Source organism: Mustela putorius, unplaced genomic scaffold (genome assembly GCF_011764305.1).
Source record: "Mustela putorius furo isolate JIRA1106 unplaced genomic scaffold, ASM1176430v1.1 tig00003896_pilon_pilon_pilon, whole genome shotgun sequence".
In the NCBI taxonomy this organism is placed as follows: Eukaryota; Metazoa; Chordata; class Mammalia; order Carnivora; family Mustelidae; genus Mustela; species Mustela putorius.
In genome coordinates, this window is record NW_025422045.1 from 3,246,849 (window position 1) to 3,261,854 (window position 15,006).

Sequence of the window (15,006 nt, forward strand, 5' to 3'; positions counted from 1 at the left end):
GCTGCAGATTCTGTAAAGCCCAAGCAGAGCCCTACAGTGAAAAAGTGAAGGGACTGCCATCGCCTCTTGTCGATGTCCACCGTGTTCGAGATCAACTCTGATGATCTTCGCAATATAGGAGGTGACAGAGCCTGCTCATAACACAGGTTCTTTTCAAGTCCCCCAATTTTTTTTTTAATATTTTAATTTTATCAAGCCTTTTTAATTCCCAAGAATCACTTGGCAGACTCTTCAGTCCTAAGTTTTTAACAGCACACCTTCTTTTCACCTTAGTCTGAGCGCAGAGAAGGGGAAACGTGACCTGAGGGACCAGCCATCTGACATGGGTCGCTCCAGCTCCCGAGTAATAATGGGATGACATTTACTGAACGTGCCCAAGGGGCGAAACACACGGGCCTTCTCATCTCTACTTCACGACTCTAAGTGCTAGCTGCTAGTATTATCATTATTCCAATTTTTTAAGATGTGGAAACAGTGCCGTAAAGAAAGGATTGCTCAAGGTGGCGCCCTTAGTGACTGGCGCTGAGGCTTAAACTCAAGTGTGCAGCCTACCAAGTCTGTTCCCTAACCACAAAGCTATCCTGCCTTCGTAAGGAAGACAGGAGATGGTTTTTGGTGTGATATAAGAGGAATTAACATCGTGAGTGAGGAGTAGATAAAGCCTTGAGGTTGTGGGAAAATTCATTTCGGCAAATAGGACTACACCTGAATTCAGCTGTGAGTCAACCTTAGAGGTCTCCTGAGGCGGCTGGGAAGCAGCAACTGGATTTACCCGGAACAGCCAGAACAGCCCAGCAGTGAGGACAGAAGGCTACCAGAGGGACTTGTCCAACAGAAGCACAAGGAAAAACATGCAGACAGGACAGCGAGAAAAGGCTTAGGGTCAAGATGCCTTGTTCTACCATCAACCCGAGCTGGGGTCCTGCCTCTACAGTTGGCAAGCTGTATGACAAACCACTCAATTTCTCTGGGCCTCAGTTTCCCCATCTGTAAACTAAGTGGATGGAACTAGAAGACTGCTATTATCTTAATCTAAAGGTTGGAAAAGACGTTAAAAATCACTAAGTCCCGTCCCCACATGATGCTTTCGCCTCTTGAGGCATCCACCCCACCAGAGTCTGCTCTCACTCAGACGAAGCCACCGGCCTGGGCACTTGGCCAGTGCTGAGCTCCGTGCAATTTCCCACAGCATCTACCTTTGACTCTCACTGCAAAACTGGTCCCTTGGAGCCATGACAGTGTAGAATTTAGTGAAGCCTCAACATCAGAAATCGCTATTAAATGGAGCATACTATGATTTGCGGATAAGAAAACAGGAGTTCTCACCAAAGGAATATTCATTAATTAGATCCTACAGATCAGTTTGCAATTTTAAAGAGTTGGAATACAATAGAATCCCCAACACAAAAACCACCTTAAACATAAATTTAATTCCTCTTCCAAGGAATTCCATATCCCTTTAAATGTGTGCCTTCACGGACATCATTAAGAGGACACTCGGTATCTGCAAAGTATTGTGGATGGAAGAGCTCTAAGAGATTCAGCACGGCTATCCGTCTCTAACACATGTTTTAGAGGGGATTGTCAAACAGGGAGACTTTTATCCCTACATGGAAGTAAACCATCGAACGGACACGGGTCACACAGTCCACGAAGGAGGGTACCCCAGAAGTGAGAATATGGGCAGCATTAAAACCCTACTTAAGCCGGCTGACTTGAGGCTGACCTCCCCACACAATAGTCATCGTTGCAGCCCTTGCAGTGCTGAATATTTTGAGCACACCCAGAAGGTGGCAATTTTGAGCACTGAACCAGACAAAAATAGGAAAGAAAGAAAGAGGTCACATCTTCTAACGAGGAGAAAAACGCCTCTACCTCCACCCTCTGTTTTATAGGGAATAAACTCCACGGAGAATCCAGACCACTTGAAAGTGAGTCATTGTGACCTTGATGATCTGGGCCCCTTGGATCTGAATGTGACTGTCTTGTGACTAGATTTTCCAGCCCAGAGCTAATCCTTATCCAGGACCTTGAAGTGAAGGCATGAGTCAGAAGCCTCGCACAGACGTTACTATCTGGGGCCTCATGAGAATGGCATCTGCTCTCTGCTCTGGACTCTCACTCCAGTGAACCCAATCCAGAGATCATCCCGGGGCTACCGCACGTCTCTGGTACTCTAAATGGGACTGTTCCTAGTCCCAGAGGACTCTACAATCTAGTTCAGAACAGAGCTTGCATCGGACTTCCTCCTCCACACCTGAAGGCTGCTCTCGCCTGGGATCTTCCCATTGCTGTGAGGTTTTGATGATGGTTTCCTTTATTCCAGCCCGTGTTCTTGCCCTGAGGGGCTGGGGAGGCAGGCTTCCATACAGGAGACAGAGAAGAGAGCTGGCAACAAGAACGGACAACAACTATGGAGTCCAATGGCAGGGGCTGTCGAGGGGAGGGAGAGGAAGGGAGAAGAATCTGGAGGCACAGAGCCAGGGAGGGGCCACGGACATGCGCCGACAAGAGTCCACTAAGAAGGAGGCGAGTAAGCATGGCGCACGTGGGGGATGGGGCCGCTGATGGAGCGGAGTGTCATCAGTGACCAGGTACATTCTGTGTGTCTGATGTCTCGGGCAGTGCGCTCCGTGTCTTAGATGGATTGCTGAATTCCAGATCCCAGTCCCCCCTTGAGATAGGTACAGAGATCTCCACCTTACAGATAAAGCAAAAAGAGGCACTGAGAGTTTAGGCAACTTGCTGGCAATCACAAGCTAATAAAAGCCAGAGCTGGGATTTCAACACACGCGAGGGACACCCGTGTCCCCAGAGCCCTACTGTTAATCATTTGATAATCCCACAGAGTATCAAACTGAGGTCGTATTTAACTGGTATGATGGTTTAAAAATAGTTTAGTGACTTTCTCACAGAATTACATGATTAAGTGTGCCTGACACAAGCTCTAAATTCAGAGTGTACTTAGGGACCATGAATTTCATCACACAGTGGCTCAGATTAACACAGGGCACTCTCTACAGGGGCTCCCAAAAGCTGGAAGAACTCCTTTTAGATGTTAAGACACGAGGGGGCCAGGTGTGCCCATAATCCGCAGAAAGGAGGGGCTTACAACACCCAGTGGGGAGGGTGGATGTACTGTCCCCGTGAGACCCCGGAGGATTCCAGGTATGTGAAAGTTCCATAATTAGAAAGTGTCAGGGTCCAGTCTGGAAAAAGGTCATTGGAATCCAAACTGTGGCTCTCAATCCTAAAATTTTCTCTTATCATTTAATGTGAATTCTTCCAAATTCTGACTAAAGCCATTTCCTCTCAGAAAGCAGCTGACTGTCATCTGCTAACTGTGAAGCTTAGGAGGTATCTGATATCCATTTGGGGTTTCAGGACAGCCAAGTCAAATTCGGTGTGAATCCTGTCCCTTTTTTCAAGCATTACTTCTGGGCAACTTCTGTAACCAGGCTGTTACATCTCACTGACTTCATCCTGGACCAAGGGTGCAGGTCCCAACTCCTAGAAAACCCTGCCTTGTACAGGAATCTCTAACCCTCCCCAAACAGAACCAACCTTTATTTTGCTTCCAGCAGTAGTTGGGCGCCCTTTCTTGTCAGCTTGCAGATTTTCCGGAAATAAAGACTTTATAAAAGGTCTGGAAAGGGAGAAAGAGAAAGGATTAGCCATCAGTGGGTACCTTGGGGGATGAAAGCCTGCTTCCACGGAGAATGGAAAGGAAGGCCACCCAGAAGCACATAACCTTGGCTCCAGAAAGGCCACCTGACTCAAAACACGAGTTACCAAGTCACACCAAGGTGTGACTCGGGGAAATCAGCGGTGGACAAGAGAAACAGAGGAAGAACTCTAAGGTCTGAACATCTTAGCATCTAAGCCTGGAAAATGCACTTTACAAACTCTGCCTTTTGAATTTGCCTACTCACTGGAATCGAGGTACACCTTGAAGAGAAGACACACAGAGGGGGTCAGTACAGGTTCACTGAGTAAGATTAGCAGGACACACAGGAGCTCCGGTGTGTGTATGGACTGTCAAGATCCAGTGCAGATCCTGATTTGATCTAAGGCAGGGTTTCTCCATCCTGGCGCTATAGGTATTGGGATCTGAGGCTGGAGAATTTTTTGTTGGGGTGGGGAGGGCTAGGCTGCCCTACGCATTGTAGGATATTTAGCAGCAATGGTGACCTTTGCCCACTCAATGCCAGCAGTCCACTGTGTCTCCAGCCCCTACAAAAAACTTTGACAAACGGTGCTTTTGAGTACAAGCCATTTTAAGTCGAACAGTAGTAATTCACCAGTCCTTTGCCTGTTGGATAGATTTTCGTTAGTCGCTCCAATATAGCTGTGTTCGTTCACATGCACCAAGACACGGGACAGAGACAATGTCCTAGTAACCTCAGTGCCCCTAGTATCTGGACACAGTCTGGCATGCAGTGGGTGCTTGATAACTATGTGCTGAGTGACAGAATAAAGGCATCCATGTAAACCGCCAATCTGACCCTCAAATTCAATTCCTCCCCAGTGGCTTTGGGGCCATCTTGAATTTTCTAGGAACTCTCCCCACAATCCACTTTCAACTTAACTAGACGCGATTACAGATTTTTTGCTGTAAACGTGTTTAATGAACAACAGACTGTGTCTATAGGATAGGAGTTTGCGTGGGTGTGTCCACAGCTCTCAAACTCAGCAGGAATTTTAATGATTATGACCTGCTTTCAGATTTTTTTTTAAAAACCCACAAGGCAGGACCTGCGGGCTGACCTGACTTTTTCAGAGAACAGCAAATCGATTCTGTGTGTTTTCCAACGAAAACAAATCCGGGATCTCCAAAGCTGGGGGCGTGAGCACAGGGGAGGTATACAGCACGGGATGAGGGCCGGGGAGGTGGGGGAAGGGGAGGGGAGATGAAGGGTAGAGAACGAAGTGGAGCAGGACAACTTATGCCCAAAGCCTGAAACGCACACTTGGTTTTCTTAGAAAATGGTCAGACTCAGAGCTGATGACTAAGGAAGTTCACCTTAATCTTACCACAGCTTGAGTAACAGGGACTCCCAGGGCAGCTCCTCCTTGGAGATAGCTCTAAAAACTATAAAATCCGGAAGACTGTACAATATTGTATTTGCCTGGCATACCCAGGCCTGACCATGTAAATAATACTTTATATCCTTTACCTGAGATCTTGCGAATCTTTGCAGGGAAGAAGGGAAGAGAGGGCAGAGCAGGGCTGGTCCTGAGAGCTCTTGCAGTTTGCAAGACAGACGGACGCCCCTCCAGCTCCTGCCGGCAGAGCTTAGACAGGGTCTTAAGAGTTAACAGAAACCTCTAAGGAAATCCCTTTTAAGTTGCCCTTCCCAAACTTCTTGAGCTATTTCCAAGTGCTTTGGGGACACGTCATCTCACATCCTGCAAAGCCATTAGCCATTGAAAAAATTAAGAGACCATGCAAAATTCTTGGGATGATAGTCTAAGGGCAAAGTATCTGAGAATCAGAACATTCCACTCTTAGATAGTCAGAAATGGCCATCCTAACCCAACTCCTGGATAGTCGCCTCTCCCTGATATCACTGCTGAAAATGATGAAGCTGGGGGCCCGGAAGGGCATGCACGTGGCATGTAGAATCTGGAGGCAGAAGATGTTAGGGGTTCATGGGATTGGAAAAGAAAAATTATTTTGAAAAACCAAATTTCCCAGTGACAATCCAGACCCAAGAGCTCAAAGGAACTAACTACTGACTATTCAAATGCCACAAGTTTTTTTTTAATACTAAAAATTTCAGCAAACCTATATCCCCTGTCAGATAAGGCAAACACACTTACAGCTCACTGCTCTGCATAAGTTCGATCAGATCCATAAAAAGCACATCACGGTTCCTTTCACAAAAGCCATCCATGTCATAGGATACCTGGCCAAGAATGGAAAGAAATCTAATTTTATCCTGTAACTATTTCATTGAAGAAGAAGAAGAAGAAGAAAAAAAAATCCAAGTTGGCATGGCTATTCTTACCAGAATGTGAATATTTCCAGATGTACAACTGGGATTTCATCGTGAACGGTCACATTAAGGCTGTGCATGTTTTATTTAACTTGCTAGCAGATTTAGGTGGTGATGGTGTGTGGATGTTGATAAGTGGTTATCTGGCTGCCTACATGGCCCAGATGACCTAGAATTAGGACCTCAGCTACCATGATCACCCACCCCTTCTCCAGTGAATCCATAGGGGTGTTTAGTGGGACACCTAATTCTTTCCCTAAATTTTTACTACAACAGAATGAAAGAAAACTCCTGCTCATTAATCCATTTCAACGGGGCATGTCATCTGAGGTTTTGGAATTTTTTTCACAAATGGCATCATAATTGGATCAAGTCAGTCCAAAACTCATGGTCAGGGACCCTGGTTAACAAGAGATTCAAGGGGATGAAAGGTGAGACCAGTACATTTCCAGAGGATTAGAAGACCGTAAATATCATGACCTTAATTTACTTATCTTTGTATCACCAGTACAAAGACTGGTACCTGGGAGGCAGCCAAAATCATGCATCTTATGAGGACTAACATCAAAAACAAGCCTTATTTTTATTTTTATTTATTTTAAATAGGTTCCGTGCCCAACATGGGGCTTGAACACATGATCCTCAGTTCAAGAGTCAGATGCTCTACCGACTGAGCCAGCCGGGGATCCCAAAAGCAAGCCTTATGTACACTCCCAGCAGGCACAGAAGAGGGGGATACAGGCTTGTGACTGGAGCAAGAGGCAAGATAACCCATTCCTTCAGCAGTTAATATACATGCCAGGGTGGTTCATGATTTAAAATATGCGATAGCAGGGCGCCTGGGTGGCTCAGTGGGTTAAGGCCTCTGCCTTCGGCTCAGGTCGTGATCCCAGGGCCCTGGGATCGAGCCCCATGTCGGGCTCTCTGCTCAGCAGGCAGCCTGCTTCCCCCTCTCTCTCTGCCTGCCTCTCTGCCTACATGTAATCTCTGTCAAATAAATAATTAAAATCTTAAAAAAAATATATGTGATAGTATCTACTGCCCTTCCCAGGCCCATGCTGTTGAATGGATGAATGCTGAATGAATACAATACAACGAGGCAGATGAAGCTGTGTGGGTACCGTTACTCAGTTGCCTCATGAGAAAACAGATCACAGACCCAAAGGCTTAACACATGAAGACAGATACTGGGAAGGGTAACTTCTCCTTTCAAAAGGGGCCGCCCTGCTCCCCAGACATACCTTTCCAGCATAATGGTGAATAATGAAGCCTTGATTCCAGCTGTTGAAGTGCTCGTGATTCCCAATCTGCATCTGCAGTTTCTGCAGCAACGTCTGATCTGCCCCCTCCCCCACAGCATGCATCGTGGCACATACGTCGTCCAGGATGCTCATGATCCCAGGAGGGTTCTGAGGGGACCAAGAGAGCAAAGCCCCAGGTCAGCGGCTGTTTAAAGCCCCAGGTCAGCGGCTAATCGCGTCTTTTCTCAAGCAAGGAAATAGCTCCCCAGACTCAAGATACCATCTTGAAAGTCAGTCTTTCCCTCTGAGCAAGAATGCCATTAATAACCCCAAAAGGGAGTTACCACTTAGACACTTAGATCTCATGATGGAGGAAAGTCCATTTCCAAAAAAAAAGGTTTCACTCCCTGAAGTTCTATTCAAACTCATATACAGATCACTATCTGCTGACTCCCATTTGTACTAAGTTGCTTTTAAAAACCCAAAAGAAAAAGGAAAACATTTTCCTCTGACCCTAATCATTTCTTAATGTTCGCTTTTAGCCTGCTACCCACAGAGGCATAGTTTACACGGTTACAAGGCAGACACATTCTCTCATGTGTTACTTTTTTTGCATAGCACTATTTTACGAACAATCTTCATGCTTTACATAGTCTTCATACTTACTATTTTAATGCCTATGTTTTCCTGCTCTGATATGCTAGTTTATTTAATGACCGGATTGTCCTTGGATGTTTTCGCAGTTTCCAGTTTTGGACTTTTATAAAAAACCAAATCAAACAAACAGTACTGTGGCCATCTCTGCCTACAAGCTTCTTGTTGGTTAAATTTTAGGGCTATAGTCCTACGAGCTGCAGAGATGGTCCAGAAGGTAGGGCCAATGCTATGCCTCTTCAGTTGCTCTGCCACCCATTTAGGTTACTGACGTCTGCTCTCAGAATTCAGTAACAACTTCCATTTGTAAATTGGGATTTTATCCATATACAGATGTTCATATTACTATACGGACATCCAAACACACAACTGGTGTAATTGCTGAAATTCTGTGCAAATCAGACTTGTCCCTTCGCTTACTCTAGAACAAGGATACGAGAGACAAAAACCCCCTTGACATAAACCCGTGTGCAGACAAGAGACACACCAGACAGATACTTACAACTTTGTTCTCTATGAGGTCACACACGATTTTGTTATTGAAGTACTCAATGGGTGTCCATCTAATGCCTTCTTGAACATACTCTTCCTGAGGGACAGAAAGCGGGAATTCACATTATGACCCAGTGAAGACGAGCTAGGGCGCCACACAGATGATGAGCAAAGGTACAGGGCTCACCATGAAAGAAAAATCTGAATACTCTTTGACATAAAATGGGAAATTTTTTTTCCCCCTAAGAGGGATAGAAAAGGAATATCTCATTGCTTAGTAATCTTCTTTCTTTCTTTTTTCTTTTTAAATAAACTCTGTCCAATGTGTGGCTCACACACACAGCCCTGAGATGAAAAGTCAAATGCTCTCCCAACTGAACTAGCCAGATGCCTCACGCTTGGTAGTTTTTTAGTTTGAGCCCTGTGAAATTTGTTAGCACACAATCATTTCTGATCTACTAATGATGGCAATTTAATATGGCTTAACCTATAGGTCCAGGTACAAAATCATCTCTTTGAATTTAATATAAGAAGAGTAGTGTGGATTAGCCTCGAGGCACCCAAGGGGAAGTCCCCTCCCTCAGGCCAGTTGCTCATTTCCCATGAAGAACACCACCACGTTCTGGTCTCCCTTCTTCCTCACCTGTCTTGCTTTGTTAGCTTCTTTCCAGACCTTCACCTGACAGAGTCTCTGGACTCGATCTTCCAGCCTTTCCGTATTCTCAGTCCTGATTCTCTAGGGGACTGCACTCAATCCCTTGGTTTTAGATAGAACCTGCAGGCTAATGACACCCAAATTCATTTCTCTAGTCTAGACCTCCCCACTGAGTTCCAGGGTCATGCACATTTCATACATTAGAGACTCTGTCCTGAAGTGTCAGAGGTCTTAGGAGTGTGACTTGTTCTGTGGAGATCTGATTGTGCATTTCCCCCATCATCTCCAATCAACTCTCCTAATCGCACTCTTCTGCAAATTGCTTCACCGTTGGCCCTGTGATTCAAGCTACAAAGGGAGCAATCATCTTTAATTCCTCTTTCCTTCTTGGTTCCTTGCTAACTATTTTGAGCAAGTCATGTTGACTCACTTTCCAAAACACATGCTGAATCTGACCGCCTCTCACGGTGTAACCACCTCTAATGCTACCATCACTGCCTACACCCCCGCCATTTCTTGCCCAGTCTCCTAGCTGGTTTTTAAACTTCCACTCCTGTCTGTCTTCCCCTCAGCCCACTCCGTAAGTCTATAGAACCTGAAGAGTCTTTTCAAAAATACAAATCACAAAAACACAAATCTGCTCAAAATTCCCCCAGGGTTTCCCATCATACTTCCTACAAAATCTGAAGCTTTTTCCCCCTGGACAACATTCCTCTAGGACCTAACCTTTGCCAACATCATCCAGTCTCGGTCCCTACCACCCTTTACCCTGGCTGTTCTGCTCTGGCGGCTCTGATGGGATGGAAAGCTAGAACACTAGGGCAGAAATTTACGTGGAAACCGTTGCTCACTGGGATTTCCAAGCAGAGGCACGAACACTTCCATGGCTTAATGTCCCCCAAATAGCCTTTCACATGTGTAGTAGGTTTGCATGTGTCCCCTGAGATTTCATGTCCACCTAGAACTTCAAAATGTGTGGTGTGGAAATAGGATCTTTGAGATCTAGTTAAGCTAAAGATCTTATACATGAAATTATTCTGGATCGAGGCAGATCCCTTAATCTAATGACTGGTGTCTTTCCAAGAGAAAGAAGAAGGGAACTTGGGCACAGAGAGACACAGTGAGGAAAAGCCACATGAAGGGAGAGGCAGAGCCTGAAGTTCCACTGACAGAGGACAAAGACCACCAGGACCCTCAGAAGCTGGAAGAGGCCACGAAGGTATGTGGCCCTAAAGGCACTTTGGTTTCAGACTCTGACCTCCTGAATGGTGAGAGAAGACGTTTCTGTTGTTTTAAGCCACTGAGTTGTGGTACATTGAGCAGCTCCAAAACAACATGGAGCCCAGAATCAAAGGGAACCCACCCTGAACTCTGAGGAGAAACTGTAACCAAAGCACGTTCCTTCAAGTCAGAATGAAAACTACGCGCTTTCTTGAAAACACATTGATTTTTTTACAGAAGACTGGGAGTAGAGCAAATGTGAGAAAACCCAAGTTTTTCCTCTGGAACATGGTCCATGCCATTGACAGCTAGGGTTGGAACTGGGTTTCCATTTTCCACTGGGACAATGAGTCAGAGTAGTAAAAGCAGCCAGCAATAAGTCCAACTTCACAACATCATTTGCTTAAAGGAGAAAGAAACGGTAGCAGACGGTGTTTACATTTCATAGACCAAAATGTCAAAACGGCATATGGTTCTTCTGCCTGACTTTATTAAGTACGTTTCCTAATACAAGACTAAAGCTTAAATCTAGTGCCCGAAGAGAGACTTTCATATCTTTTAAACAAAACACATTAGAAATAACACAGGAGGAAAGAAGAGGGGCTGCTTACCTGTTCTGCCTTTAACGTCAGTTCGATAAAAATCTGCTGTAATTTTTCATTGACAAAATTGATACAGAACTGTTCAAAGCCATTTTTCTGAAAGAAAAAAAAGTTGCTTGCATGTAATTGTTTCTGTGAAATCATTATGAAGTCCTTTCTTAAGTGGTTAAGTGAAATGTTTCAATGTGAGAAGCCTTAACAGAAATGTTGGAGGCATCAGGAGATAGCAACATAGTTTATATTTGGGAGAAACTATTTAGTAAAGGTACATGAACAACTTAACAGAAGCAAAAAGGAACTGTAGCGGGGTTTTTTCCCCATGGCCTAGAATTCTTTCTTTCAAGCCAGATGTAAGGCATCCCCCTCCCACAGCCCCAGTTGTTCAGACTGGCCTTACCTGGAATATTTCAAAGCCATAGATGTCCAGAACGCCAATGTTGTATTCTTCATGGTCCTTCTCCATTGCTTTGTTGATGGACTAAGAGAAAGTAAGGAAGATGGCAATGAACTCCTTTTATTTCCTATCAGAAAAGGGCATGCGTGGGGGACAGGGAAGCAAGACTGTACAAAGCAAATGCAACTGCCTGCTGGAAACAGAGGATAACAGGAAGAGAGGTGACTTGCAGCTTCAAAAAAAAAAAAAAGAAAAGAAAAAGGCTTGCTGCAAGGTCAAGTACTCTGGGAAACCACCAGGATCTGAAAAATCTACTATGGCTTCATGATGAAAGCCATGAACTTCCAGCAGTTAGTTTTTCTCAGGAAGTCTGGAGAATTGGAAGTAAATGTCATCTTGCACGACTTGACGTAAAACTTACTTCATATAAAGAACTGATAAGACAATATCCATAAATATTATTTCCACTGACCCCATTCAGTAGCCATTTAATGGTCCCCTAACAGCTGGGAGGCATATCAATGTCTGGGGCCAGGAGCTTCGACAGAGGGTGGGGCGGGCTACGGATAATGATACCAGTCATCATTATGAAAGCGAGGAGAATATAAGTAGGCTCCGTGTATCTACGGTTCACCTGTGCCAGGCTTTGCTTAGCACTTTCCACGTATTTCACTGAACCCTTGCTACAATTTTGCCAACGAGAGTGACATTAGAATCCCCAAGGCTGCCCTGGGCCAGGGGCAGGGTCTGGGGTTCCATGGAATGGCACAATGTCTACTCCACCTGTGTTCTGGATCACCGTGAGAAGGGACATGCAAGTCAAGGGCTGGAATTAACAAGGGGGGGTGCAGTTTCCACCAGGGGGCTCGGGAGGGTAGCAGGGTAAGGAGGGACAGAAGAGAAAAGTTCCCAGAGGTGGTGAACACCTGGACGAATGTGGAAGCACCAGAGGGGTTTTCTGGGCCAAGAAAATGGCATGGCCTCTACGGAGAGCTAATGCATCACGACCCACAGCCCTCAGCCCGGTGCCCGGCGCAGGCTCAGGGCCCAGTAAATGTCAGCTCTAATTACACGGGGCGTTCATCCGCTTTCACCACACACAAAATAAAGGGCAGGCAAAAACAAAGGAAGGTAGGAAGCCCAGCACTGGGAGGCACGAGAGACATGGGTTCTGCTGTCAACTCTGCATCACTCTCTTGCTGAAGGGCCTCGGGCAAATCCACCAATCCCTAGGCTTACGATTCCCCTGTCAGTAAAATGAGGCGTCTGGACAAGTTAAAAGGATGACTCATGTTTAGTATGACCCTGACCTTCCACAGAAAGTACACAAAATCATTACCCTATCCTGCCCTGCCCTACTCAATCCTAACCACACCTAACCACACTTAAAGCCTTACAGATGTTGTTGCCAAGTTCAAGGAGATTTTTTTAAAGAGAATGGCCATGCTGCTGGTCTTGCCTTAGGGTCCCCCTATGGTTCTTTCTAGCTTGAATATATAAAAGACAGAGCAGTAGAAGGGCTAGAACATGGCCAAATTACCTGGGTGTAATTCTTAGATTTATCACTTAATTGTAGTGTTGCTTTGGCTAAGTTCCTTAGCCTCTCCGTGCCTAAGTTATCTATAAGACGAGCAGAATAATGCCTACATCGTGTGGTTGTGGGAAGAATCCTATAGCTTTTTTTTTCTTAAATACTTAGAATGGCATCTGGCACATAGTAAGGATGGTAGAAGTGTTTGCTATTTTCTTCTACCATTCAGAGGATATGATGATTAACACAGCCTATCACTGGCAGCTCCATATTGCTGAAAGACTAATTTTCAGAATCTATGTGGTACACATATATATATACATATGTGTGTGTATGCATATATGCATATGTATATACAAGTATATAGGATTATGGAATTATAAAACACTCTATGGTAGTTTTAAAATATATCTAAAAAAAAACCCTTTGATACTTTTCCCTTCAAAAGGTAGAACTTAATTCTCCTCCCCTTACCTGTGGGCTGTACTGACTTACATCTAATCAACAGAATATGGCAGAGAGTCAATATTGGGGTCGAAGCTTACAAATTAAAAGCTTTCTGGCTTCTGGGGTGCCTGGGTGGCTCAGTGGGTTAAACCTCTGCCTTCGGTTCAGGTCATGATCCCAGGGTCCTAGGATCAAGCCCCACATCAGGCTCTCTGCTCAGTGGGCAGACTGCTTCCCTCTCTCTCTCTGCCTGCTTGTGATCTTTGTCAAATAAATAAATAAAATCTTAAGTAAAAAAAAAAGCTTTCTGGCTTCTTCCATGTTCTCTCTCTCAGATCACTCCCTCTGTGGAAAACCAATTGCCATGCTGTGAGGATATTCAAACAGCCCAAAAGAAGGCTCACGTGCCAGGGATCTGAGGCGTTCTGCCAACAGCCCTAGGAGTGCGCCATCTTAGGACAAGACCTTTCAAGCCTAGTCAAGCCTTGACATGGCTGTAGCTCCAGTCAGCCTCTGGACTTCGGCCTCACCCTTAAGTCAGAATCATCAAGCTAAGTCACTTGTAGAAACTGTGACAGAATAAATGCTTATTGGTGAAGCCACTAAATTGGGGGTTAATCTGTAACATAGCAATACGTGATACAGTATTCTAAAGCTGAGGCTCAACAGTCAACCAAGTATCATGACCACAGGTCTCCCCTTTTTCTGTTCTGTCGTTCTGGCTTTATTAAATATTTTGTCGGAAGAAACTGTTACCATCTTAACATCTTGCTGGACAATTCTAGAAGCCAAGGTGGTATTCAGTGATTCCAGGGTGAACGGATAAAAAGTGGAGGAGTAAGCTAATGGTTTTAAGGAACAGACTAAAACATGAAAACAAAGCTCTTAGTAGTTTTAATTTTTAAGAGCAGAGATGTGAAATGCCACCAATGTCCACTTGTGCTTACTTACATCTACCAAGAAATCAAAGACCCGGGCGTGCAGAGCCTTGGCGAGGGCATCTCTGGTGTAACATGCTTGCTCCACATTGAGGGTCACGTGGATGGACTCCGACTTGCCTCCCCACTTGCTATCCATCTGCCGGCTTGTGAGCTTTTCTTTCAACCTGTCTTGGTTTATTCCCAGAAGATACGCAGGAAAAGCCAAAACTATAGACAACAAAACAAAACATGATGGTCTTTCAGAATTTTAACAACTCATTTCACAAACACGTGGAGGCATTTTTGCATGTGCGCATGTGCACCTACAAGACACCATCACTGGCCCCCTAAAAACTTTCACTCTACCGAAGACTGCTTATCAGCAGTCCCGCACACACCCATCCACTTTGTTTTTCTCAATTGTTCTATTACATGAGTCAATTCCTCTGACAGCTGAGACTTCCAATAATACAAATCAGTGATCCAAGAAGGATGGTGAACCAATCCCCCTGTGAGATCACAGCTACATGCCTAAAATGGACATCTTTCCAAGTTTGCAGGAGGGCAGCCCGGACGGAACTAAATCAGGAGACATTTCTTTGGCTCCCAAATTTGTTTTCTTCCTTTCTGGTATGGTGTTTTCACAGCATCATTCCCAAAGAGGTTGAAGCACCTGGTATCATGGGAGTAATAATTCAATATCATAATAATTACCTATTTCTTGAGGGCTTACCACGCACAGAGTTACTAAAGAGGACAGAACACATAATGTTAAGAAACCCTGAAGACAGTTTAGATGAGGCATGGATAGTTTGCCAAATTAAGAAGCCTCCGAAGAGCTGAATATGTG

The 15,006-nt window shown here is 44.9% G+C and overlaps 1 protein-coding gene across 2 annotated transcripts in view; it reads right to left on the reverse strand.

Moving 5' to 3' along the window:
• MYO1E (myosin IE) overlaps positions 1-15,006 on the reverse strand; it is a 196,550-nt gene that overhangs the window by 47,129 nt on the left and 134,415 nt on the right. For both annotated transcript variants that reach the window (XM_004777274.3, XM_045067508.1), the window contains exons 10-16: positions 14,188-14,384; positions 11,262-11,342; positions 10,874-10,960; positions 8,397-8,483; positions 7,241-7,408; positions 5,824-5,909; positions 3,565-3,646 (exon numbers count right to left, since the gene is read on the reverse strand). In XM_004777274.3, the coding sequence (XP_004777331.1) occupies positions 3,565-3,646; positions 5,824-5,909; positions 7,241-7,408; positions 8,397-8,483; positions 10,874-10,960; positions 11,262-11,342; positions 14,188-14,384 (788 nt within the window). The remainder of the gene's footprint in view (positions 1-3,564; positions 3,647-5,823; positions 5,910-7,240; positions 7,409-8,396; positions 8,484-10,873; positions 10,961-11,261; positions 11,343-14,187; positions 14,385-15,006) is intronic.